The sequence below is a fragment of the Coturnix japonica genome, chromosome 9 (assembly GCF_054131305.1).
Source record: "Coturnix japonica strain WE chromosome 9, WE-NBRP24, whole genome shotgun sequence".
Lineage (NCBI taxonomy): Eukaryota > Metazoa > Chordata > Aves > Galliformes > Phasianidae > Coturnix > Coturnix japonica.
In genome coordinates this window covers 25,927,621-25,953,127 of record NC_140671.1, presented here as the reverse complement: position 1 = coordinate 25,953,127, position 25,507 = coordinate 25,927,621, and the positions used below count along the sequence as shown (strand labels likewise).

At 52.1% G+C, this 25,507-nt stretch overlaps 4 protein-coding genes across 15 annotated transcripts; 2 read left to right on the top strand and 2 right to left on the bottom strand.

Annotated features, from left to right (window-relative positions):
* Positions 1 to 257: 257 nt before the first annotated feature.
* On the top strand, positions 258 to 4,149 carry CLDN19 (claudin 19). 2 transcript variants are annotated; one of them, XM_015882397.3, is made up of 5 exons: positions 258 to 761; positions 1,899 to 2,063; positions 2,170 to 2,254; positions 2,412 to 2,558; positions 3,803 to 4,149. In XM_015882397.3, the coding sequence occupies exons 1-5, from the start codon at positions 539 to 541 to the stop codon at positions 3,849 to 3,851; spliced, it is 669 nt and encodes a 222-aa protein (XP_015737883.2). In that variant the 5' UTR covers positions 258 to 538; the 3' UTR covers positions 3,852 to 4,149. The 2 variants fall into 2 exon arrangements, with proteins under 2 accessions (XP_015737883.2, XP_085365033.1); XM_085508907.1 differs by lacking the exon at positions 2,412 to 2,558 and having other exon boundaries at positions 495 to 761.
* A 2,594-nt stretch (positions 4,150 to 6,743) lies between these two features.
* LOC107323391 (claudin-16-like) lies at positions 6,744 to 9,497 on the top strand. Of its 3 annotated transcripts, XM_015882396.3 has the most exons (6): positions 6,744 to 6,875; positions 7,776 to 7,897; positions 8,083 to 8,185; positions 8,489 to 8,653; positions 8,764 to 8,955; positions 9,286 to 9,497. In XM_015882396.3, exons 2-6 carry the CDS (start codon positions 7,784 to 7,786, stop codon positions 9,357 to 9,359), a joined length of 648 nt encoding a protein of 215 aa, XP_015737882.2. In that variant the 5' UTR covers positions 6,744 to 6,875; positions 7,776 to 7,783; the 3' UTR covers positions 9,360 to 9,497. The 3 variants fall into 3 exon arrangements, with proteins under 3 accessions (XP_015737882.2, XP_085365025.1, XP_085365026.1); XM_085508899.1 differs by lacking the exon at positions 9,286 to 9,497 and having other exon boundaries at positions 8,764 to 9,228; XM_085508900.1 differs by lacking the exons at positions 6,744 to 6,875; positions 9,286 to 9,497 and having other exon boundaries at positions 7,771 to 7,897; positions 8,048 to 8,185; positions 8,764 to 9,228.
* Positions 9,498 to 10,169: 672 nt separating this feature from the next.
* On the bottom strand, positions 10,170 to 17,464 carry YBX1 (Y-box binding protein 1). 2 transcript variants are annotated; one of them, XM_015882393.2, is made up of 8 exons: positions 17,155 to 17,464; positions 16,746 to 16,809; positions 13,408 to 13,441; positions 12,665 to 12,754; positions 12,154 to 12,456; positions 11,790 to 11,872; positions 11,420 to 11,697; positions 10,170 to 10,552 (listed from the first exon to the last, which is right to left on the bottom strand). In XM_015882393.2, the coding sequence occupies exons 1-7, from the start codon at positions 17,312 to 17,314 to the stop codon at positions 11,451 to 11,453; spliced, it is 981 nt and encodes a 326-aa protein (XP_015737879.1). In that variant the 5' UTR covers positions 17,315 to 17,464; the 3' UTR covers positions 10,170 to 10,552; positions 11,420 to 11,450. The 2 variants fall into 2 exon arrangements, with proteins under 2 accessions (XP_015737879.1, XP_015737880.1); XM_015882394.2 differs by having other exon boundaries at positions 11,420 to 11,685.
* Positions 17,465 to 19,562: 2,098 nt separating this feature from the next.
* On the bottom strand, positions 19,563 to 25,080 carry PPIH (peptidylprolyl isomerase H). 8 transcript variants are annotated; one of them, XM_085508895.1, is made up of 10 exons: positions 24,982 to 25,080; positions 24,619 to 24,683; positions 24,335 to 24,358; positions 23,921 to 23,965; positions 23,647 to 23,689; positions 23,222 to 23,314; positions 22,479 to 22,566; positions 21,908 to 21,948; positions 21,160 to 21,248; positions 19,563 to 20,356 (listed from the first exon to the last, which is right to left on the bottom strand). In XM_085508895.1, the coding sequence occupies exons 1-9, from the start codon at positions 25,045 to 25,047 to the stop codon at positions 21,180 to 21,182; spliced, it is 534 nt and encodes a 177-aa protein (XP_085365021.1). In that variant the 5' UTR covers positions 25,048 to 25,080; the 3' UTR covers positions 19,563 to 20,356; positions 21,160 to 21,179. The 8 variants fall into 8 exon arrangements, 5 of the variants coding, with proteins under 5 accessions (XP_085365021.1, XP_085365022.1, XP_015738122.1 ...); XM_085508896.1 differs by having other exon boundaries at positions 19,563 to 20,353; XM_015882636.2 differs by having other exon boundaries at positions 19,563 to 19,731.
* Positions 25,081 to 25,507: the final 427 nt, after the last annotated feature.

Here is a 25,507-nt window from a genome sequence, read left to right as displayed (position 1 = left end):
CCACCCAGCACTCCATAGCACTGAGAGCTCCGTACCACCAAAAGCTCCAGGTCACCAAGAGCTCCATGCCACTAAAAGCTCCATTTCAACAAGGGCTCCATTTCACCAACATCTCCATCCCATGGAAGATTCTGTGCCACCAAAGAACTCCCTGTCACCAAGAACTTGATACCACCGAGAGCTCCGTGCCATCAAGAGCTCCACACCACTGAGAGCTCTAAGCTCCTCTTAGCACAGCCAAAAGCCCCTGCAGCAGCCCCAGGGGTCTCTGCTCCCAGGGGTTCACCTCCCCACCCCAAAACCTTCCCCACTGCCTCTCGACCTCCCCCATCTCTCACAACCCCCCCCCTCCCCAAACCCGCACCCTCTTTTTGCGGGGTTCACCCATCGCCCCGCTCCGCTCCTTAACCCCAACCTCCCACTTACCCCCTCCCCACGGCCCCCCCAGCCCAGAGGAGGGGCTGATGGAGCTCGGGGCGGGACGGGGCGGGCACACCCCCGGGCAGAGCCGGGCCGGGCCGGGCGCAGCGCGGCGGCGATGGGCGGCGGAGCACGGGAGCTGGCGGGGTACCTGGCGGCGCTGGGCGGGTGGGTGGCGGCTTTGGCTGCCGCGGCTCTGCCCCAGTGGAGACAGAGCTCGTACGCCGGAGATGCCATCATCACGGCCGTGGGGCTGCACGAAGGGCTGTGGATGAGCTGCGCCGCGCAGAGCACCGGGCAGGTGCAGTGCCGCCTCCACGACTCGCTGCTCTCCCTCGACGGTGCGTACGGGGCGCGGTGGGGGTATCCCTTCCCTGGGCGCTGAGCCCTTTCCAAGGGGCTGAGCCACCCCCTGTGGCTTTGAGCCAACCCCTCCTGCGTGCCCACTTCCCAGCACGGGTCCGAGCCCCCTTAGTGCCCTTCCCGGTGATCTGAGCCATCCCGTGGGTCCCGGCCCTATGCCACCCCCTTAGGTTTGAGTTCCCCATCCCAGCTTTGTGGGAACTGCTCACCTTCCCCCTGAACATCTATGCCCAGTTCATGTCAGGGCTCTCCTTGTTCCTCCGTGGGTCTGCATCCTGCTGTGGGTCTGAGCCCCTCGTGTTTCTCTCTGTGCTCCAGTTCACTTTGTACCCACAGTTTGAGCCCCGCTGCAGCTCAGAGCCCCGCTGTAGGGCTGAGCCCATCTTGTGCCCATGGGTTTAAAGCCCTCGCCCTCCCCATGCTCTGTGGGTTTGAGCCCCGTGGTGGGCATCGAATTTGGGAATGGCAGCTGCACAATGGGGACATCACAACCCTGGGGCTGTGCAGTGCTGGGCACCGTGGTGCTGCTGAAACTGCAGCCAGAAAAGTGTGGAGGGGGGAGGAAGAGCATAGTGGGGAGGAAGGCTGAGGCCCCAGTGCTGAGAGTGCACCGAGATCTCCTTGCTCCACCATGGGTCTGCATCCAGCTGTGGGGCTTGCTCTTCTCTTTGTGTTCCAGTCCTGCTTTGCACCCAGTCTGAGTTCTGATGTGGGTCAGAGCCCCACTGTAGGCCTGAGCCCAGCTTGCTCCCATGGGCTTCAGTCCCTTTGTGTGTTTTTGCCCCCCAGTCCATATTGGTTTGATCCCGACAGCAAATGCTATGTGAGCACATCCCAACCATAGGGCTGTGCACAGCATTTGGGGATGGTGCTGCTGCTGGAACTGCAGTGAGAAGAGCAAGGAGGGAGGAAAAAGAGCATGATGGGGAGGAAGGATGGGGACCCTGGTGTTGAGAGTGAGCCAAGGACTCCTGGCCAGGAGCTGTGAGTGACCCTACACAGTGAGGACAGGGTTAAGGATAAGGTAAAGGAGAGGGTGTTAAGGGCAAGTCCATCCCAGTGGGAAGTGACTTTGTCTTGTAGTAATGTAAGCAGCGTATTTCTCCCCCCCGCAGTTCACATCCAGACCTCCCGGGCTCTCATGGTTATTTCTCTCCTCCTGGGTTTCTTCGGCATCATCGTGAGCGTTGTGGGCATGAAATGCACCAAGGTTGGTGAAGAGGATCCCATCACCAAGAGCCGCATCGCTGTTGCTGGAGGTGTCCTCTTCATCCTCTGCGGTAAGTCTTTTTGATGCAGGAAGGCTCAAATAGCCTTTAACAGGAGGGAAATGGGGCTGTTTGGCCATGAGTTGGGCATTGCTGATGCTCAGTGTTTGACACCCAGGTCTGTGCACATTGGCGGCCGTATCCTTGTACGCCACACAGGTCACCTATGAGTTCTTCAGTGCCAACACTCCAATCAATGCCAGGTAGGAGCCTGCTCGGGTCACCACTTCCCTGAGCTCTTCTGCATCCCATGGGGCTGGTTTGGGCACTATATTGGGGTGGGCAGTGATGACATGCAGCCCCACTCCTCTTTGCTTTTTGCACCCCATTGATGCTATCCCCACCCTTCTCTTACTGCAGGTACGAGTTTGGCTCAGCGCTGTTTGTCGGCTGGGGGGCTGCCAGCCTCACCATGCTGGGGGGCTCCCTGCTGTGCTGCTCCTGCCCTGCCAAGGAGCGCCAAGGACAGCAGTACTACCGACAGTCGCAGCCTTCCACAGCCCGGGAGTACGTCTGACCCCAGCCCTGCCCTCCCACATCCTCCCCTCCCAAAAGCAGGCACTGCTCTGTGTTCGCACAGGGCACAGCTCACGGGTACCACCAGAGACTTTTCTTCTGCTGGGCTGAATTGGTCAGAATTGCCTGTATCCAGTACCACCATGCTGTGGGGGCTGCACCTCCGCCTCCAGCCCTGTACTGTTGGGGCTGTGGGTGGCTGGGCCGTGCCCCAGTGCTTAGCATTGGGTGCTGGGGGTGGGCTGCACAGAGGCGCTTTGTGCTGGAGCATCCCACCATGTTCAGCTGTCCCCTTGTGCCCCTACATCTCCTGCAGCCTCGCCACCATGTTTTCCAGGGAAGGCGATGCTGCTGAGCTGTGCTGAATGGGCTCAGTGTCCCCCATACCCCAGTTTTGGTGGCTTAGGAAACATTCCTGCTCTCAGGGTGCAGGTGTGCTCTGCGTGGCTGCTGCCCCAAAGCGATATTTGTATTAATCCTTCTTGATGTGAGCACACAAGGAATGAAAGCACGGCGGTCTGATGGCTGTTGGTGCTCCAGCTGAGCTCTGTCAGCTAAAATCTGACCCCGGCATATTTCTCACCAGGCACAAATACGTGGCCTTGTTAAGCAGGAGAACAAACTGGTGTTGGCCAGGTTCAAGTGGGGGCTGTGAGCACAAGCAATGGTTTGTTTTTATTTAGTGCCCAGCGTAGCTGTTTCAGTTAACTCCAAGATGGACAAACCTGTGAATTTTGATGTCTTCCCACTGTTTCCAATGCCCTTTCCCCAGTAGGACCGGTGAAGTCTTTTAGGCTCAGCAGTGTTAATTGACACGCCGTGGCTGTTACTAACACACCAGCGCTCCAGTTCCTCCTGTAGATCCTCCGAAGGCCTCGTGCTGCCATCTGTCTGTCTGCTGTACGTGGTGTGCCAGCTAAACCGCAGGATACGGAACAGTGGGAGTGATCCAAAGAGCCTGGCTTTGTGGTTTTGCCTTTTATTTTGTTTTAATTATTACTTTACAAATCCCCATTACCTACATAGCTGATTGCTCCCTGCTTTTATTTTTCCCTTGGTCTGCTTTATGCTCATGTGCTGCTCTTCTTCCTTGCTAAATATGGCCAGTTGTCCCAAAAGCAAAGGTTGGGGCAGCACCTCCCCTTGTAGGAGGGAAGCAGAACAGTCCCTGCGCTGGGGGTTGGCTCCTGTAAGGCAGGAAGGACTAACAGCCCTCTCTCTCTTTTGCATTGCAGACCCCATGTAAAAATATCGTCAGCCATCAGGGGAGAGCAGTGCTTGTAGTGTCTGCACCGTCAGGGAGATTGGTGCTTGGTTTCCCCTCAAAACACACCCCAAAGCTACTGCAGTGAGGATTGGGAAGGAAAACCGTGCTTAAAAACATATGTATCTGAAGTGTGTTTTTATATAAAGCGTTGTGTAGAAGAATGTTTGTATTCTATTAATGTAAACATGCATTAACTGTTCTGTGCAATGTACGCCGTGGGAGCAGCGTTGTTTGGGATTCCTACTTTTGTGTTGGTTTGTGTGTTTCAAATAGTTTGTACTAAAAATTGTGACTCCATTAAAACATTTCTGATTATGGGTGTCCTTCTGAAGTCATCTCTTTGCCCTCCATCCCAACCTGGGCCTCTTCCCATCTCTTCCACGTCAGTGCCGTGGGGCTGAGGCCTTATCCCCAGGCAGGGCAGTGGGTCTGGGGAGGGAGATAGGGTTGGTGGTTTGGGCAGAGGGTTTGGGCTGAAGATGTCTGCCTGCTGCTGGCTCCTAGGTGAGAGCCAAGTCTTCTCAGCCTATGGGGAGCTGCTTGAAATAAGTGTGGCTCCTTACAGTGGCCCACCGGGCCTTGAGACAGTGTGAAGGGGGACATTGCAGGTGTAGCCAAGTAGGTGATATTGCTCAAACCGTGGCTTAAAAGGTTACTTAATTTAAGCCTAAAACACCTGAATCCCATGACTGGCCTGGCCCTGCACCTCTGTAGTCATGGCCCTTCCCAAACTGCGGCCTAGTGCGGGTCTGTCCCATGGCTGCAGCCTAATGTGGGCCCTCCCAGCCAGGCCCCATCACCTCCCATTCCTCAGCTCAGCCCTACAACAAAGCACTCATTGCCGTCACCCTGCTGTTCTTGAAGGAGACCTGCAGGGTTTAATCTCTTTTCCAAGAACTCGGGGCTGGGCTGCTCCTTGCTGTGCTAATTGAGTTGATTTCTGCTTTTCCTTGGCACTGCTGGAGGCCCAGGGGTTTTGCCCAGCTCCCCTATCTTCCTGCAGCCTTTGCTTCACAGATATGCCCTATTCTCCCCCAAAACACTGATCTTAGGAACTCCTGTGACACTGCCACAGGCTCAGTCCCATGGCTCTCTGGGATCAGCCACCCAGGCTGGAAGAACATAAGAGAGGGGGAAGAATAGCTGAGCTGCAGAAGCAATTACATGTTTGGGTGCACAAAGGCTCCCACTGTCCTCCAGACAATCCCTGGTGTGTTTTGCCCATGGCAGAGTGGAATTAAATATGGGAACAGGCTGCCAGGCTTGGGATGGCCCACAGCCTTGCATGCGATGCGTGGGATCCCCTGCTATCCAAATCACTAAAAAGAGCACTTTAGTGGCTTTCTGTCCCCACTCCCTCCCTCTTTTTATCTTACAAAACCAATATGATGCAGATTTAATCTTCGTCTCATCTTCAGTGACCAAGGAAATGTTCTTAATTATTGAAAGACTGATACATTCATCCCTCCACCTGCATCTTTTCAATGCCCCAAGCATTTCAATTTAGAATCAAACAGGTGGGCTCATTTCATATATGGTAAATCCACAGATTGGATGAGAAGAAAATAAAAACAAAACTCTTTTATATATCATCAATGCATACATGTGGAGAATAGACCAGAATTTCGGCCATTTTGTGGATATCTAAGTACTGTAAATAGAAAATGAAGGTATACAAACCCTGCTGGAAGATTTCACCACTACATGCACAGGTACGGTCAAGAAAAGTCTTGCCATGAGCCAAAATGCCACGTGAAACAGGATAATCTGAAATAAAGGCACAGCAATTACTTGTGTCAAGGACCTGGGTGCCTCTGCAGGGCTGGATCTCAAGAATTTGCTCCGTAGGATTGTGCCAAAATCCCTGTAGTTCAATACTGCAGAGGATTATTTAGAGGGGAAAAATAATAATAATAATAAAAGTACCTCTCTTAAATGTATCTCACGACTTACAAGTACATACATGGGGGTGTTGTTTCCCATTGAGCCATGAGATGAGAGCACGCTAACGGCTGACAGCCATGGGGCACTGCTTAAGCTGGAGGTGCTCAGAGGATGCTGTAACAAAATGCTTTGCAATAAAGCAGTTTTTTCTGGGTAGTAAGGAAAAAAGCTGAAGTATTTGGGCAGCATGAGGTGCTGCTTTCGAGGGTCAGCAATAAGCCCACAAAAATGCCTCTGGCCAAGCAGCCACGTTGTCTGAGCTGGAAACCACCAGAGAGGAGTGACTGTGCATAATGGCCTGGGAGCCCCCACACAGCCAGGAAATGGACAAGCTTTACGGGCTGCATTAAGTGCCCCCTGCGAGGCTGTGTCCTTTACAGCCTTTTCCTGCATCCCTCCCTTAAAAGCTTTGGATTCTGGGGGAGCCAGAGAGATGATCATAGCCCTCTTTGAACAGAGCCCCCAGGATCCATGAGGGTCCCATCAAGGTGACTTGTTTTGCTGCCTCTGGGTTGACCTCTCTGCCAATTTGAAACCTGAGATGCCTTTGGGAATGCTGGGCCGCTTCACAGCTGGGAACCCAATGGATAACACTAAGGGTTTGAAATCACCCTCCCTGCAATAAACTGCATTTAACTTCTTCCTCCTGCCACCTCCGTCTGTCTGCCTCTGCTGCATTGGAGCCAACACACCTCAGGCCACTCACCCATGAGCACTAATTAAAAGGTGTGATTAAATAACGGGGGACATTTGCCCAGGACACAGAGTCCCCCACCTGGGGAGTGTTTCTCTGCAGCCCCAGCTGGTTCCCACAGGTGTCAAGATGTGATGTTATTTTGGAGGCCAATCTCTGTTTCCAGCCAATTACCATTTAACCACAAGCCCCCACCCCGTGTGTTGTGCCTTAGCACACAAAGCACTCTGACATGCCCTGGAGAAGCATTAAATAGCCCAGCCCAGACGTAAGCTCACAGTGCTCAGTGGGCATTGCATTTGCATTGGGTGCCTCCACATCCCATCCAGGTGGGACTGAATCCCACTCTGTGACTTCAGATGGCTGTACCCCAGTGAGGATGAGCCTGGATGCTGTTATGAAGGTAAGGCTTTCCTGCTTGGACACAGCTCTGTGTGCAGTGTTGGTAGTAGGTGGATGGTTGGACTGGATGATCTTAAGAGCTTTTTTCTACCTCTCCATGATTCTCTATCCCCCAAGCTGCCCCCATACAGCTCCCCTTTGCCCCAAACATCATTAACTCCCCATAAAACACCTCCGAGTACAACAAATCTAGTACCACCACCTGCTGCACCAGCCAAGGCTCCAGCAGTAAAACTAAGCTGTTTTGGAGTTACCCAAGTGCAAACAATGACTGAGCTTTTCCTCTAGAGGAGGAATTTTTTGGGGTGGGGGGGGTTTGTTTTTCTGCTTTAACTCAAATGGCTGAACAGATTTTCTTCAAAGCCTGTAAAACAGAGTGTTGGGGAAGGGAGGAAGGCTGTGGGGAGCTGCTCAGAAGGTATGGCCAGGAGAGGTGGGTAATCCTTTCACTGAATGATGAAAGCATTAAGAAAACCTCAGGATATCAGGAGATTCGTGTTCGGACAATGGAGTCTGACTACAGCAGCTCTTTAATGGTTTCCAAGCAGCTCTTGATTCCCAGAGGGGGGCAGTACTGAGGGTTTATAGAGTCATCTAGGCTGGAAAATGCCTTCAAGATCAATGAGCGCAATCCTCTTCGCCTACCAAGTTCTGTCACTAAGCCCTGTCCCTTAGTGCCATGTCCACCTGTGTCTGAAATGCCTCCAGGGTTGGGGACCCCTGTGCAGCCAGTTCCAGTGCTTGACCACACTCCCTATAGACAAATCCTTCCTGATATTCCATCCTCTGGCACAACTGGAGGCCACCTGAGCTGCTCTTAAGGATGCAGAGGATGTCCTGACCCAGACAGTGGACCAGGTACCTGGGAGGTGGCCAGAGGCATCTCTGTGTTCCCTTGCAGGTGTCCTCATGGGTGCAATCTTGCAGATGACAGCATTTGGTCTCACTCTCCTCTCAGCTCTATTCCTCCTCCTTGCCACATGCACCGACTGCTGGATGGTGAACGCTGATGACAGCTTGGAGGTGAGTAGAGCAGCAGTGAGTGTGTGGCTGAGGGCATAAAGGTCTGCTCTGCTGGGCTGGTTGGAGCTGTCCCTGTTTAATGCAGGGGAGTTGGACCAGATGGTCTTTTAGGGCCCCTACCAACTCAATTCTATGATCCCTGTCACACAGAGTTGCTCTTTGAACATCCTTCCTCCTGCTCCCAGGTGAGCCACAAATGCCGGGGCCTTTGGAGGGAATGTGTCACCAACATGCAGGATGGAGTGAGGACCTGCGACCAGTATGACTCCATTCTGGCAGACCATCCAGGTAAGCCAGCATGGTCTGGAGTGGGAGCATTACTATATCAACCAACCCATTTCTAGCACTCTTTGCCTATTGCACCAAGTTCTTTTAACCTCTTGTGAACACCCAACGAGGCATCTTTGAGTCTGTGGCTAAGAGTTTTCCATTGAGAGGGAGATCCTTGTTGTGATGGGTTGACATTGATGAGAAACTCCTTGTCCTACATAAATATACATAGAGAGAGTGACAGTGTGGGATAATGTGATTCTGTGGGCAAAGATTTGGATGCTCTCAGTTCCCCTTTCTGCTTTGTTTGTTTCTCCCCAGTGAAGATCGTGGTGGCACGAACGCTGCTGATCACAGCGGACCTCTTGGTGGGCCTGGCTTGGGCTACTTTGCTCCTTGGGCTCGACTGCATCAAGTTCCTCAAGGAAGAACCTCGTGTCAAACTGAAGTTGTGCTACGGGGCTGGGGTCATCCTTGGCATTGGGAGTGCGTGGTCAGAACAGCTGGGACACAGGGAGCCAGAGGCAGCTCCTTACGGGTGCTCTGGGAGGTAGGAGGTTCTATGGCTTGCTCTTAACTGGCCCCATTCCTCCTAGGTATCCTGGGTCTCGTGGGCTCCGTGTGGTACGCAGTGGATGTCTACGTGGAGAGGGCCATGCTGGTGTCCCACAATCTCTTCCTGGGGGTTCACTATGACTTTGGTTGGTCCTGCTGGTTGGGGATGGCCGGCTCAATGGGCTGCTTCATGGCATCCGTCCTGCTCACGTGCTGCCTCCGTGCCCACACAGGTCAGTCTGTGTTGTCCTGCAGGGATATACCTGGGTGGACAACTCAGAGGGTGCAGATGCTTCTTGCAGGCTGCAGCCAAATGAAGGGCAGTTGGCATTTGCACCCTGACTGGGGGAGGGGAGGGGGCTGCCTTATGCCAAGCAAAGCCCCATAGGTTCTGTGGGGGCACAGGGGGAGTGAAGAAATGCTCCACCCCCACCCTGGGCATCTTGAGTTCCTGGTGGTGTTAGCACCCATGCTGGCTGTCCAGGCTCATTTCTCCCTGTGTGTCCCATAACTGTGGCAGCAGTGACATGCAGCCCTCAATGCAGCCCTGTCTCTCCCACCAGCTCCCAGCCATCCCCAGGGATCTCGGTGCCATGTTGTCACCAGCAAGATGTACAGCATCAACTCCCGTGTGTGATGGGCAGCACCTCCTGCACCCAGCCAAGGACGGTCCCACCTCATTAAAGCACCATCACCTACATGGGACAGCTCAGCAATGTGTCACGCAGTAAGAGAAGGTGCTGAAGCCTTGAGGAATGGAATCGTTTGAGTTGAAAGGGGCACTTTGAGGTCATCTTTTCCAATACCCCAACTTAGCAATGAACGGTGCTAAGCTCCTGTTGTACCCTACAGCTGTGGGAGCAGCAAAGCAGCTCTGCTCATTGCCCTGTTGTTGCTTTGAAGTAATTCAGGGGACAGCCTCATCAGCACAGAGCAACACTGACTCCACGTGGCTGCAGCAGCGCGACTCTGCCCCTGTGCTGTGTGCGCTGACTGCAGTCCAACAGCTCCGTGGTTCAAAGAGCGGCTCTTACAGGTGGAAGCTGCTGCTCTACTGGGCAGCCAGAAACGCTGAAAGGCATTTAGAGATAGAGCACAACACAGACGCATCGGCCACTAATGGCTGGTGCTGGAGCTCACCGGAAAGCAATTAGAAGAGCGAGCATTAACATGATAAAAGCAGAGCGCTCATTAGTGGGAAGGAGGGGAAGCCACAGGGCGCTTAGAGCCGTCCATGGGCAGACCCGGCGGTGCATTCATTGCGCTGCTCCTCCTGTTTTGCCTATGGAAGCATCACTTCCACGAGCTGGACTAAGAGCCTTTAACCCGCATAGAGCTGAGGGCACAAACCCAGCAGTACCAACATTCAAATCCACAACTGCTGAGCAATGAATGAACTGCTCGGCTTCCACAGAGGTGGGTTTGAATGAACCAGAGCAGGCAGTGATTAACTTTAAGACCTTTATTAACAGATGCTTGCAGTTTGACTTGAAAAAATCAGGCGTACTTTTCTTACAAATTAAAAATGAGGTTCTTAAAAATCTCAACTTGACCAGATATATGAAACAATTTAAAAACCTTTAAAGGTGTATTGAGAAAAAACAGACTTTTAAAAAACGCGTTTCTTGTTTCCAAAAGGAGACTTCTTTAGGTAAAAATAATAAAAACCCCATGCTGCATAGATAATGCAGATAGTTCTTGTAATCTGGTCAACAGCAAAAAGCAAGCACTTCAGGTCTTCAGTTCCAATTCTTTTTGTTCATTTCTTATTGCTGGAATTTCATTTTCTTTTCTTCTTCATTTCTTTAAGTCTTTTCTTTGATGACTAAACTGAAAGAAAGGAATAAAGGATCTCAGACGTGGCGTCATGTGGATGTGTTCAGCATGTTGAGGCTCACCTACAGTTTAAATTCATGCTCTGTTTTTGCATACACATCTTATCACACACAGCTCCCCATCAGCCTATATTGCAGTGATAGAAACTGGAAGCCTCCATCAGAAGCCAGAGCAGAGGGATCCAGGAGAAAGGGCACCCATTAACACCCTTCACCAGACCCTCTTAGCACCAATACCTGCCTTTGAAAGCAAAGAACCAGTGCCTACATAAGACAGCATAAGCAAATAGCTCCGCAGTGACAGCGTTTTCAGTAGGGACCCCATGCACCCCTGCAGACAAGCAGTACCACAGCCCTACAGGGCAGCCCATCCAACACCAAGTGTATCCCTTTTCAGGTGAGAAGCTCCTACCAAAATGCTCCTGCAAATTCAACATCTATTTATGAGAAACGGATGTGGAGAGGTGCTAAAGCCAACCAGCACCCAGCCCTCAGGGCAGGGCAACCAAAGCCACAATGCTGGCAAGCCTGAAGAGCTCCTCGCATCCTCACACACCTGTTTCTCCTAGCAGAATGCTTTCAGGTCACCACACCAGCATCAAAATGCTTATTGTGGGTGAACTATCATAGCAGAGACTGATTGAGGTTTAAAGATTAGCAATATTCTATGCATTTATTCCACCGGGGAAATTTAAAGCCCGGTAGCAGAGCCCACCCAGTTAACCAGCACTCAGTTCTGTTCTGCAGAGCCAGCAAGCAGCGCAGTTCCAACGTGCATTAACACAAGCAGAACTCAAAGGGAAGCATCACAAAGTAAAGAGCCCACTGTCCAGTCACACCCCCCAGAGCACCCAACACGTACCCGGATGATGGTAGAGATGTTAAGCCGGTATTTACTCAGCCCCGCCCTGCTCGGCCTCGGGAGCGGACGTGTTCTCAGCTGGTGGTTCGGCTGTCTTCGTCTCTTTGCCATCTTGTGGTTTAGGGTTCTCTGGGCGTCTGCGTCTGTAGTTGAAGTTACGACGGTACCGACGTTGAGGTGGCTGCTGACCTTGAGTCTCATCCCCTTGGTTCTCTTTATCTTCTTCGTTTCCATCCTCTCTGGGCTGTCTTTGACGAGGAGGACCCCTGAAAGTCAAGCTGGGCTTTAACAATGCAGCATCTGAGCACTGCGATGTCCTGGCTGTGTTGCTAGAGCACAAGGCTAAAGCAAGAGCTGATCTGCGGCATACCTGCGGAATCGTGGTCTGTAACCTCGATACATGTTCTGCCTGACTGGTCTGCCTTGTTCTCCTGCACCTTGGTTGTCAGCACCCTGGAAGACAACGAGACAAGAAATGTTCTTAGCCAGGCAGTCAAACCACACAGAGGGCTGCAAGGCAGACAGCGGCCTCAGTGCACTACACAGAGCTTCCTCTTTGCCCAATTACTTGTACCAGAAGTTAACACACTGCTTTTCAACAGCTGTACCCAACACCGTGCCAACATCTGCTCAGGCATTTTATCTCACTGCTAAGCCTTACAGAGCACATCTCGAGCATCCGCAGAGCTGCGTTTTATCGCCCTGCTCCACAGGACCCACACCACATGCGTTACCTCCACTATCTCTCCCTGCACGGGAGGGTTGGAATATTGTGGTCGACGCCCGTAGGGCCTACGCATGTAGTAAGGTGGGTACCGCCGCCTGCGGTAGGGACGGCGCTGCTGGGCTTGGCCTTCCGGGATGTTCTCTGCTCCTTCGTTCTTCTCCCCACTCTCACTGTTCTGGTAGTTTTGCTGGTAGTTGCGTGGAGGACCCCTGCGACGCGGATATCGTCTGTAATGGTTACGGTCTGCTGCGTATTTGCTGCCTTGCACTGGAACGCCACCAGGCCCTGTCACATTCGCTGCCTCCGCACCCTGAGGAGCAGGGAGAGCATTAAGCAAGCAGTGAGCACCAAACCGGTGTGATTCAGCACCCAGCACCGATTTGCATCCCCATTTGTAAAGCAATGAGCAACCATTCATCTCCCTGGATGTCGTCAGGCAACTGCTCAAACCACAACACCACAGCAAAGCCCGCAGACCTGCAGTTCAATGCATGCTCCAACAGCCCAGACGCATTTACCTTCTCTCCTTCAACCACATCAAACTCCACGGTCTCTCCATCTCCTACGCTGCGGAGGTACTTCCTGGGGTTATTCTTCTTTATGGCAGTCTGACAACATAATATGGCACAGTTACATTCACAACAGGAAAACGCTACTCAGTGCATCTCAAGTTTGTGTTGGTGTTTTGGGGGGACTGAATCTATTTATTAAGACATCCTCCTGGACAAGTCATTAAGCCACAATGGGAACTCAAAGCCAGTGTGTGCTTTATTACTGCTCTGACCTACCCAGAGCACTGTGCAGCCTTACAGCTGTTCCAGGACCATCTGCCCATACGATTCCAGTCAGAGATACAAAATAGCCCCCAAACAATGCAAACTGCATCAGAAGTTTCTCTCTAAGCACTCTGTACATTCCTATCAGGTGTATGCATTGATTAAAATAGTTATTTGGGGTTATTTCCTGTGCTGTTCGGCAGCAGACTGCATTTCTGACAGCTGAGCACGTGCTCTATAAGCACCATTCTCAGCCACGTTCTACTCAGCAAACTTTTTAACAAGTTTAATGCCAGTAACATAACGTGGGTCCATTTGTTCCCTAAATGGAATAAAATCCATCATAAGAGATGTCCACAAGTTTCAGCTCGTAAGCAGTGATTTTAGGGAGACAGGAAACCCTTGTCCCCTCCAACCCATTTGGCTGAGGTCGTGCACAGCGCGTTTCAAAGAGGTAACACGTTTCAGTTCCCAGCCCATCTTACCTGATGGACAAACACATCTTCCTTGGTGTCATTCCTGCAAGACAGCACCAAAGAGAAATTCAGATGTGAGACAAGCTGTGTGAGGGCCCAGCTTCAAATTCAGTTGTTTAGGGGTGAGGGGAAAGCAGGGGAGCACCGGGACAAGCAGCTGTCAGCTCTGCACTGCTCAGCCTGCTCTAAGGGGAGGCTGCCTCAAAGAAACACCTTGTTGAGGACCTGTGTGAGGTGCTGAGTGTTTTCCTCCCTCCCCACATATCCCACCAACAGGCTCAGAGGAAAAACACCTGACAGCCCATCAGTTGGGATAGCACAGTGGAAGATGTGACATCACAGGCTATGAAAAGCAGCACACACAGCCTGCATCCCCAGCTCCATTTCCTGCAGTGATGAATGCTCTATGAGGGCAGCAGCGTGGCTAACAGACAAGCAGGGCACAGGGAGCTTCCTGCTCCACAGTTACACAGCACAGCCCCGGAGCTGTGCTCACCGCTCACAAGCTGCCTGCGGCCCGGCCCTCAGGCTCACATCACACCAGCTGAGCCTCGCTGCAGTGTCACTTCAAGTCATTCCACAGACCAATGAATCAACTGCTGAGTGCCTTTTATTTCCTAGAATACATGTTATAGGCACAGCTAGTGCTGCAGTGCTCAGAACTGGACTCATTTAAAGCCAGTCACTCCTCCCCGTGCCTTTAACACACGGCAATAACAATACTGTGAACAACTCGATCCAAGTTACAGCTGCCCCGTCACACAGTACCAGCACCACACACCCATTTCCTTATGGAACTGACGCCTGCAAGTACTACTGACCTCAGAGCTGACGGAAAACAGTTCATCCAAAGGGCTACAGAAGGTGATCAGCTCAGCCCCAGCCCCACCAGGCAGCACCCAGAAGCTCTTAAAAAGCCTAAAACTCTTACAAACACAACACGAAATCTCAGATGTTCCAGCTGAGGGCCTTGAGGGAAGCCCAGCGCCTGCATTCAGTCACAGTGCTCACTGTGCTCCCAACAAATGCAGCGCTCTTCAAGTGTGGATGCTCTGCACTCCTCCCAAGCCCCATTCCTCCAAGCACATCAGCTGCTCCTCGTTTCATTTAGAGCCCTTTCTACATCACATTTCCCATTGAAGATCATGCTGGAGCTCTGGCTCAGTAAACGACTCAGTTACACTGAAGCAGATTAAGGTGGAGCTGTGATTTGTTCAGAACCCTCCTGGTTAATTCTAAAACCCAGTGTCTGCCATGGGATTTCTGCACTAAGCCCATCGAGGGGCAGCACATGAGCTGCCACACGGATGGTGTGGGAATAACCATCTGTAAATAAGACAGGAAGCACAACAGGAGCTGCCCATTGTGAGGCACTCAGCTCATCGATGCTCTCAGTATCTTTAATCTCTTACAAAAAATAATACTAAAAATCAGAAGAGCAAGCAGTGATTAAGAAAACACAGCAAAGCTGTCAATACAAAGCCAGTTATCAGTGTGCAGCCCCAATTATGGCAACAAGAGCAGCTCAACAGCCAGCACATTCAGTTGTTTCATTGACAGCTGACAGAATCCAAGCTAATATTTCAGAAGGGAATAATAGACGTACTTAATATTAATATACAACAACAGGCTACAACCAAAGCCAACGTGAGCTGCGAGCAGACCCAAACAAAGCTCCTGCGGCTTCCCTTGTGGTGAGCCTGAGCTATTTGGGAGCAGGGGAAATGTGCTCCAGCTCAGTTCTCATCTCTTGATAACAGGAGCTCACGCTGTGTTTCTCATTAGGAACAGCATCCTCAGGGATTAAACAGATGCCAATATAATATGAGCGGGGAAGCCATTCAGATGTCTTAACTAGCTGCTCCTGCTTCCACACTTGACTCATGTAGCAGCTATGAGTGGAACAGGAAAAAACCCTCCCAGAGGCTGTTAGTGAGCTGGAGCTGTGAACGCACCTCCAGGAGCAGGGGATGCTGCTGGGCTCCTCTAACAGCTGTTTGACACCTGACACTCAAACACCACCGGGCCAGGCTTTAGAGCTGCTCACCAGTCAGAGCTCAGAGGATGAAGACCAGGCCACAGTAACAGGCAGATGAAAAGATGACATTTAGGCCAAATTTTCCTGAAAACATCAGTACCAACACTTGCTTCCCTGGAGGAGGATTCCCCAGCCTCCTCCTGTCAACCCCTGTGACAGCAGATTTGAAGTCACCAGCTCCCATTCCATGTATCTTTCTTCATTGTGGTAACTTGATGGAGCTCACAGCACTTCCCTGCTCCTCAGAGCCACGTGCTGTCACAAACGAGAGAAGCAGCAGTGAACTCCAGCAGGAAACAGAGCTGCCCTGGGGCCTCCTGCATCCCAGGTACCTGGCAGAGGAACATCCTCCAGGGCTGTTCCATGACAACACCACATAGAAAAACATGGCTCTGCAGAACCACCACCACCTGCAGGCACTCCAAAGTGACTGAGGGAAGAACCGTTCTCTAGATCAGCTGCTGGCAGAGAAAACAGCCTGACAGCACGTTTCTCAAGGCCTAGACATCACATAATCACAGAACTGTATGGGTCAGAAGGGATCTCTAGAGATCAAGCCCAACCTCCTGCTAAGGTGTGTTCCCCAGCACAGGTCACACAGGTGATTATCCTTTGGTCTTTAACATCTGTAGATAAGTAAGCACGACTCTGGGCTGACTGCTCCACTGCTCCACTATTGACAGTAAAGTTCTTCCTTGTGCTATTATGGAACTTCCTGTGTTCCAGCTTCTGCTCCCTGCCTCTTGCTCTGTGCTGCACACCACCAACAACAGTCTGCCCCCACAGACTTGACTCCTGCACTTTAGTTCCTTAGAAGCAGTGCTAAGATCCCCTCTCAGCCTTTCCTCATACAGGAGACACTCCAGGCCCTGATCTCATTCCAGCCCTCCACTGTGCTCTGCCAGCAGTTCCCTGCCTGCCTTCAACTGGGCAGCCCAGCACCGGGCCCAGTGCTCTGGATGTGGCCTCCCCATGGCAGAGCAGAGAGGAGAACCTCCCTCACCTTGCTAACAACACTGTGGGGTGCTGCTGACCTTCCTGGTTTATAGCCACCCTCTTGGCCACCAGGTCCCTCACTGCAGATATCCCCTCAGCAGCCTGCGCTGATGCCCACAGCTGCTCCTTCCCAGCTCATGACTCTCACTGAAGCTCATCAATCCCTCTGACTCCTCACAGCCTCAACTTCACACCGAGCTTTAAACAACGTACTGACAGCCCGCAGCACCGCGCCGGGAAGCAGTTAAGGCCTTACACCGCAGGCCACGCCACCCACCACGCGCCCCCCCACCCCCACCGCCGCCCCGCTCACCTGTTGATGAAGCCGTAACCGTTCCGTACGTTGAACCATTTCACTGTTCCCAAAACCTTCGTTGCTGGCAGAGAGAGAGAGAGGGGAGGGGGGGGGTGAAGGAGGACGAGCAGAGCGCGGCGTCATGCGCGGCACGTGGCGGGGCGGCGCACACAAAGGCCCCGCGTGGCGGACATCTTGAGCCGCAACGCCCCGCCCCCACCCCGACACGCGGGGCCCGGCGGAGAGCGGCGCGCGCGCGGGGGGAGAACGGGGCGGGAAAGGGGAGCGGGCGCGCGCATCAACGGCCAACGGGATGTGAGGGGGGGGGGGATGGAGGGGATGGAATGGAGATGGAGGGGGTGGATGTGAGGAGATGGAGGCTGTGTGGGGAACGGCCCCCCCGCCCCCCGCTGCCCCCGTCCCTCACCGATGACCTTCTTGTCCCCGCCGGCGGGAGGTGCCGCCGATCCCAGCCCGCCGCTCCCGTTCCCGCTGCCGCCGTTGGGTTTGGACTCGGCGTTGTTGGCTGCGGGAGCCGCCGCGGGGACGGGGGCGGCGGGCGGCTGGGTCTCGGCCTCGCTGCTCATGGCGGCGGCTGTTCGGTGCGGACGGTGGTGGTGACTGGCTGTTTGCGCCGCCTCCCGCGGTGTGATGGTGACTGAGGCCGGCCGTGGGGGGGCTGCTCCCTGCTCCGGGCTCGCTGAGCTCCGCTCTCCGCTCCCGATACCGATCGAACTGGCCACAATGGCGGCCCGCACCGGCTAGCCACCCCGCGCGCCCCGCCCGCGCGCGACGCTATTGGCCGCTCGTCCCGCCCGTCATTCTGCGAACCAATCCCGTGCGCCTTTCCCCTCCCGGCGTTAGCCATTCCCTGAAAGCCCATTGGCCGCGCCGCCTGCCTTTCCTCATCCCCGCGTTCCCATTGGCCGCGCAGCCGGCGGTTGCTGGGCTTCTTTTTCCTCCCGCCTACTCTTTCTCCCCGCCTCCCAGCTCTGATTGGTCGCCGGCTCTGAGGGGGCCGAGGTCGCGGCGCTGCGGGTCCGGCCGTTGTGCCCGGTGTGTCCGTAACGGACCGACGGTAACACGAGCCAACGGGCCGCGGGGACGGCCCGGATGTGGAGCAGGAGCCGCCGTCATTACAGCACGGTGTGTCCTCGAGGCACACGCCTGTAATTGGGCCGTTTCACAGCCAGGCCGCAGCTCTGAGCGCTGCTCAAAGCCGGGTTTAATGAGCCGCTTCCCAGAGACACCCCCGTGCTGTGACTGCAATGGGGAACGGGCGGTTAAACCGGCTCCGGTTTAATATCACAGCTGGGAGGGTGATACTCAATGCATCGGGTGTCAAACGGAGCAGATATATGTGCTTTATATGGCAAAGTGGCATCTGGGTGCGTCCCATCAGCACAAACGTCTCCTTTTCTGCTCACCAATAACCCACAGATGGGAACAGGGCCCAGCTTTATCCTCCGTGGGGGGAATGTTCAGCCTTTGGCTCCTAGGAGAAACCTTGGCTGTGCAAAGCCAGAATGGGACACTATGGGGTGCTATGGGGATGCTATGGGGTGTTATGGGGTGCTATGGGATGCTGTGAGGGTGCTATGGTGATGCTATGGGATGCTGTGGGATGCTATGGGGTGCTATAGCGTGCCATGGGGTGCTATAGAATGCTATGAGGTGCTATAGGGTGCTATGGGGATGCTATGGGATGCTACAGGGATGCTGTGGGGTGCTATGGCAATGCTGTGGGGATGCTGTGGGAATGCTACGGGGAGCTATGGGATGGCTATGGTGATGCTATGAGGTGCTATGGGGATGCTATGGGACGGTATGGGATGCTACAGGGAGCTATGGGATGCTGTGGGGTGCTATGGTGATGCCATGGGGAGCCGTGGGGTGCTATGGGGATGCTATGTTTCCTTCATCACCCAGCGTACTGCATGTACAAGTGAGACACGCTGAGCAGGAGAGAATCAAGTGCAAGTGTTCTCAGCAGCTGTGCAGTCTCACAGCCTGTCCTATAGATTTTAAACCGCTGTTAGATAGAAGATGACACCAAAGCATGCCCACAAGGATCACACATTAGCATCAGCCCACACCACCCTCAGACAGCCCCACACTCTGCACCTCAGGCAAAGCTCATGGAGCATCGAGCTGAGCCAGGAGCAGGTTGGGATGGGACAAAACAGCTGCACGTGACAGCACAGACTGAGAGTGCTGCAGGGGAAACTCACCTTGGTGCCCAGCACCCACAAAGCATGACTTCAAGCTGCCCAGCAGACAAGCTTGTAATCCCAGTCTGACAATGATGGGTTTACCACAAACCTTCAGCCTCAACTCTGTTCTCTGTAATGACTCTGAGTCCTGAATTCTACAGCTTGCTCATTCTCTGCTTGCTGGACAAAATGCCTTCTACTAAAACCATTCTAACACCCATGTTAATTCCTCTAACACCTGTGGCTTAAAGGAACCTGATGCCTTTTGGCCCAGAGGACTAACAGCAGAACTGAGCTCACCCCAGAGCCCAGAAAACCCTGCCCATCATGCCTTGATCCTGTCCTGTGCTTCAATAAAGTGACATGTAGAAAGATTCAGGACAACCCCCAGAACTTCTCTGCCAGGGCAGCCCCACAGGCAGCGCTGGTGCAGCACAGCTCAGGTGTGTTCCTTTCATCTCTGCTTTCCCCTTAGCAAATGCCCTGAAGCAATGTCTCTCACCACCACACAAGGGAAACATTCTCTGCTGAATCAGCTCGGGGCAATGCACAATGAAAGCAGCAGGCCTTTTTGCCTAAAGAATCCACTCCCAAACATGTTTACTGATATCCACTACGCACATATTAAACAAAATCCTTTATTTACATTTCAATACTTTAAAAAAAAAAAGAAGATATATTCCAATTATTTAGTTATTTCAGGAGCACATCTGTGAGGAGGACCGGGACAGTGGGGATACTGGCTGGAGCTGCGTGGAGCTGGGAAAGGCCTGTCCACCCATAAGGGAGCACTGAAACAGAGGAGAACAAACAGTCCCAGATGCTCAGCAGCCACCTTCAGCATCCCACAACAGCAGCACGGGGTGCTGAAGTGTGCGCTACCTGCTGCACCAGCTCGTGTCAAACCTGTCTCCAGTCCAGACACCTGCGACTGGCTTTGGGTTTATAACCAAAACTGCCAGTTTCTCTGAGCTGATTTGAAAGGATCTTTACAAATAACTCATTTAACTGTCTGAAATTGGGGGGGAGGGACCCCGTTCCTGTCAAGAGGCAGCTGAAAGGCAGCAGTGTGAAGAAAGATGTTCCCTAAGGTGTGGCTAGGAAGAATGCAGATGCCTAGAACCGAAGATATTCAGCTGGATGTTGACCCGAGATCACACATAAAGGCTCTAAAGAAAAATGACCAACAGGTCTGGGCCTAAGGACAGTCCTAAAGGGGACCCAGCCCACCAGCACAGCTCTTTCTATCAGCAAGAAGCCTATTGAGAAAGCTGCCCCCATCTCCAAAAGCCTACAAACACCAGGAGTGATCGCATTCCATGCTGTCACTTCATCAAACAGTATTTGAAGCACTGCAGATATGAAAGGCTTCCCCATGCCAGCAGGGATGTCTTGGTGGGTAACAGCAGACATCTTCTGGAATCATATAAAGGATGGTTATAAACTGTGGAGTGTTTTTGTCGTTGCCTGCCTGCTGAAATCTGAGAAGTCAGCAACCAAACGGCTCATACAGCAGATTTTTGATAAGCTGCAGCCTGACACATTGAAATCTGATTTGCTCACATGCCTGTGGTGCTTATATAGTGAAAAACGCCAACAGATTACTCTGTGTTAGTGTGAGCTCAGCCTTGCACCTATTTGGTTCAACCAAAATAAAGCCTGAGTAATGCTGGAAAAGTTTCCCTTTGAGGACAGTGATGTACTTCTGAATTAATGTCAGGCTCTGTAACATAGCCCTCCCACAGTAGCTGCTCTATGGCTGCAGAGAGCAGGAAGGCTCGAGTCCTCTCTGCAGCACTGCCCCTGATCCCTGCCTGCACCTCACATGGATGCTCTGCTGTCTGTAGCAACAGGAGAGGGCACTTCGCTGCAGGTTAATGACCCCTCCACTCCCTCCTGCCTGAGTAGCTGAATTCATCCACTACTTTCTGAAGGTGAGGCTTCAAGGCAGCCTAACCCTGCCCAAAGCAGGGCTGACTCCAGCTTCCCTCAGACTGCAGCCACAAAATCCTTTCCCTCTAGTGCTGCCTTTGGTCTTTATGTAGCCTGAAGGGAAACTGCCTCAGGGAGTTGAGCTGGTAAAAACTGTGCTATCAGAGCAGCATTTTCTGACAGTTCTATGAGCTGAGCTCATAGAAATGTGGAAACAAGTCAAAGAAAACAGTAAGGAGCGCAGAAACTGACCACTGTTCAGCTGTACTCAGAAGACCGAGACTTACCCCATTCCTGCTCCATTGATTTACATCTCCCCGCACTGAGAGATCACAACCGGCAGCTTGGGTTTGTTATTGGGTCCTGTGGGCACGTTCTGGGGACAGATGGATATACAGCATTACACCTCATGACAACAGCAGGCCCAGTGGTACCTAATGGTTGGCAGCTCTGCCTTCTGCATTCTCTCTTGTGTACATTTCCCAGCCCAAAACAGGAGTGTGCCACGATGCCTGTAACTATTGTTAAACTCACTCACCATCCTGCCATGACACCCAGTCACAGTGCACTCCTGTTTATCAGCACATATTATCCTGGCAGCTCATCAGAAGATTGGTTTAACTATTCTAATTGGATATGCCAATCACAGATCAGCAGAAGTGATGATTTAGCATCCTCTGAATAACCCCAGGCAATGGCATGGAAGTGATCTGATTTACACTCCTGTCTGATGGAACAGCTTTTCAATTCAGCTTCCTGAACAAATGCAAAGCGCTGCAAATCGAGCCAGGAGAACAAAATCCCTGCTCAAAGCCTCACCAGCATCCACGGGGGCACAGCATTCCCAAAGTCAATCTCAATAGACTTTGTCACAACGGATTTCCTATTATCTTACAATGAAGGCAACTGATAACACATTATTGTCAGCAGTATTCCCTGGCATTCATTAAAGAGTAGAGAACAGAATAACCACTGTTGCTCTCCCACAACTTTCCAACACGGATCTCACAGGAAAAACAAGCAAATTCCACTTACTTCGATTTTTCTCATTACCAACAGCCCATCAACAATTTTACCTAGAAGGAGAAAACACACCCACTTCAGTGCTGTGTTTTAATCTCTGCTGCCTTCCCCAGCACGTACAATTCCTGTTCCTCATGAAGAGGCCTGGGCACAGCTCTCTAAACTGATAAAAGGGCAAGAGCTTAAGGTCTGGCCTTGAAATCTTACAGCTCTAGAGGCAGTACAAGTAGTCAGTCATCCTCTGAAAGCACATCTCATACCTACAAACCCAGCTGAAAGCTCCATTTGGATGCCAGCCCCTTCATGAAGGTATCCCTTCATCCTTCATCCCTTGTCCCACCTGCACTGGCATGAGGATTTATATACTAACAACGATACAACCATCCAGGATCTGATCTGGATTAAAGTTAAGCTGAGAAAAAAATGTTCCTAATGACGCATCTCAATACCTGGCTGCACAAATAGCTCTGCTGGCACAATGGATGGGGAAGGAACAAGCAAGTCCACAGCTGCTTATTTTTGCAGCTGTGCCACAGAAACTGTATAAGAGTCTGTATGCCAGGCCTGCACGGCAGGTACTCACCGAACACAACATGTTTTCCATCCAACCAGTCACACTTGGAGCACGTAATGAAGAACTGACACCCGTTAGTACTTGGACCACTGTTTGCCTGCAGGTTGAAAATGTCAAAATGCAAAGCATACAAATTAGGACTTCCCAAAGCTGAAGGCAGAGACATCTCACAGCAGAAAGAGCTGCTGCTTTAGCTCTAACCTGGATACATTTTATTGAGCTCACTGCTTTACAAACCAAAGGAAACAAGACAGACATTTGCAGGACAGCACCTGTGCTTGGTCACGGTGCATTATCAAGTCAGGCCCTGCTACCGTGTGCAAGTACACAAAATCTTTACTGGCTACAACATCACACTGGGGAAATAACATTATAAAAGATTTCACACTAACACTGCTGTGGCTCTGAAACTCTGCAGTCTTTGTTTCCTCCTTGCTAAAGTCAGTGTTCAACAGAGGCATAAGGAAAGAAAAAGACCCATCACTCATCACTGTACCAGACCTGCAATCCTCAAGCCTTTATGGAAGCTGAGCAAATAAAATGTGTTCCTGAACTCTGACAGGTAAGAAGAAAGGATTCTGGAGGATCAGGACTCACTTCACGAGCAACCTTCTGACTGCTATTTAGAACACAGGCCTTTCAGACCCCCCAGCCAACTGCAGATTCCTACTGTCTGCCAAATACAATTTATAAAGTTAGGAAAAGGGCAGAGAGGAAACACCAAAAGCTATCAGCCTTCATTTTATACTCACCATAGAAAGCAGGCCAGGAGCAGAGTGCTTCAGCTTGAAGTTTTCATCTGCAAAAGGACCCCTGTATATACTGGCTACTCCAGTGCCATCTCCCTGCACAAGAGAGGCAATTAATCAGCCACAGCGTTTACTTTTGCATCGTGAACTTGAAATAACTAAGCCTGACTTGATTTGTACTATCCCTTGGAATAGCTGCTTGGTTTGTGTACTTAAGCATCTCTTCTCACACATACAGTGGAGATTCTCTGCCTGTTACTGGGGGAATGGGAGAAACAGGAAGGACAACAGGGTGAAAAGAAAACCTCTGCAAGTTTGAAAAGCCCCCAGTTATACCATCGTACTGCTAAGAGAGAGAAAACATGGGAAGGATGAGCTGCGTGCTGTACAGCACAGGACAAAGACAAAAGCAACGTGGTAGTACATACGTTTACAAAGTCACCTCCTTGGATCATGAAATCCTTTATTACCCTAAAAGAGGAAAATGATACTTAGTTCCCAGGAGAAAAATGTCTTGTGAATGTCTGCAAACACTACAGCCTACGACCAGCGAGCAGTATATACGACCAGTGAGCAGTATATACAATCTGTGAGCATTAACAGTATCTGACAGCACCCAAAGGGCAGACAGCAGAAGCCCTTGAGGCAGGTCCCAAAGCCACCTACTGCTACTGAGTCTCTCAACAAAAGCAGAAGTACCACCTGTGGAATGTGCTTCCTTTATAACCTATGGGGACGCCATCTTTCCTACAAGGAAATAAAAAGGAAAATCATTACGACTCACAGTAAATCCCCACACAAAACCCTCCCAGGAGCTCACACTCCCAAAGGGACACCCTGTACATTAGGCCTAATACATCACCTACCAAACCAACCCACCTCCTTCAGCCCATCCTGGAGCTTAATTTCTCACTACCAGAGGCCAAGGGAAACCCTGAATGGCCACAGCTGTTTGCAGTATCCATTTCATTAGCTCAAAAGGATCCCACTGCAATTTGCAGCACAGACATCTGCATCCCCCCTTTTCACATAGGTAAGGAAACCTTCCAAGTGAGCCCTTTCCCAGTCCGGTATTGTCTGAGGATGGTAGATAGAAGGAGAAGATAAACCACACACCTGAATTCACCGGTACAAAACTGCCTGGAAAAGAAACAGCAGAGAAAAGCCGAGTATGAACCACTTCTGAACTTTGAGAGCACAAAGGCGGCATTCAACAATGAATGCTGTGCAGGACTTGGGTTATTGCAATGGGGATGAAACAGGAATCAATGGGAACCACTCAACGCTTCCATTTCACAACAGAGCTTTGAGGAGATACTGAGAAAGCTGCGATATGTAACGAGCTCAGGAGGTTTGTATCACGATATAACGGTACCGTGCTCACAGAGGCTGCTCCTCACCTGAAGTTCTCTGCGGTTTTGGGCACCACGTCAGCGAACAGCTCGATCTTCATGCGGCCAACCTCCTACATAGACACAGACACAGATATAGACACACATATTGACACACATGGATATAGATACAGACATAAACACAGATACAGACACAGACATAGACACACACAGATACAGATACAGACACAGACACGGCCGGCTCACCCCGCTCCCACACACCCCGCCGCCCCCCAGCCAGGCCTCCGCCCCCCGCTCCTCCTCCCGTAACCGCCGGGGATCCCAAACCCGCCCGAAGGGGAGCGGCTGCGGCCCGTAGAAGCCGAAGAGGCGGGGATGGGCCCGGAGAAGCGGATCCGTCGTGCCGCTCACCTGCCCGCCGATGGTGACGTCGAAGAACACCACCGGGTTGTTGGGGTTGGCCGCCAGCACCGCCATGATGGTGGCCTCAACCGGAAGCGGAAGTGGGGCAAAAGAGGCGGGGCTACGCACGCTGACTAGCGGAAGTTGTGCGTGTGACGTCATCCCGTCATCTACGTGGGTGGGGAGGCCGGGACAACATGGCGGCTGTGGAACCGCCTGCAGCCACGGCGTGTAGAGCGGAGGGAGCGGGTCGGGCAGCTCACAGCGCTCTATGGAGCCCCATAGAGTGAATGGAGCCCCATAGAGTGAATGGAGCCCCATAGAGTGAATGGAGCCCCGCGGATCCCGTTACTGCTTCCTGCCTGTCTCTCCTTCAGCCACACGGGGGCAGCCGCTCCCGTCTCAGCACAGAGCAGAGGGGAAGGGAGGAACCCGGCGGTACGGCCCAGCACAGGGAAACCGGTCCGTGTTTTATTGAGGAAGCTTGGAAAGCAGGGAGTGCAGATGAAGGGAAATAAATCTCATCCCACCCCCC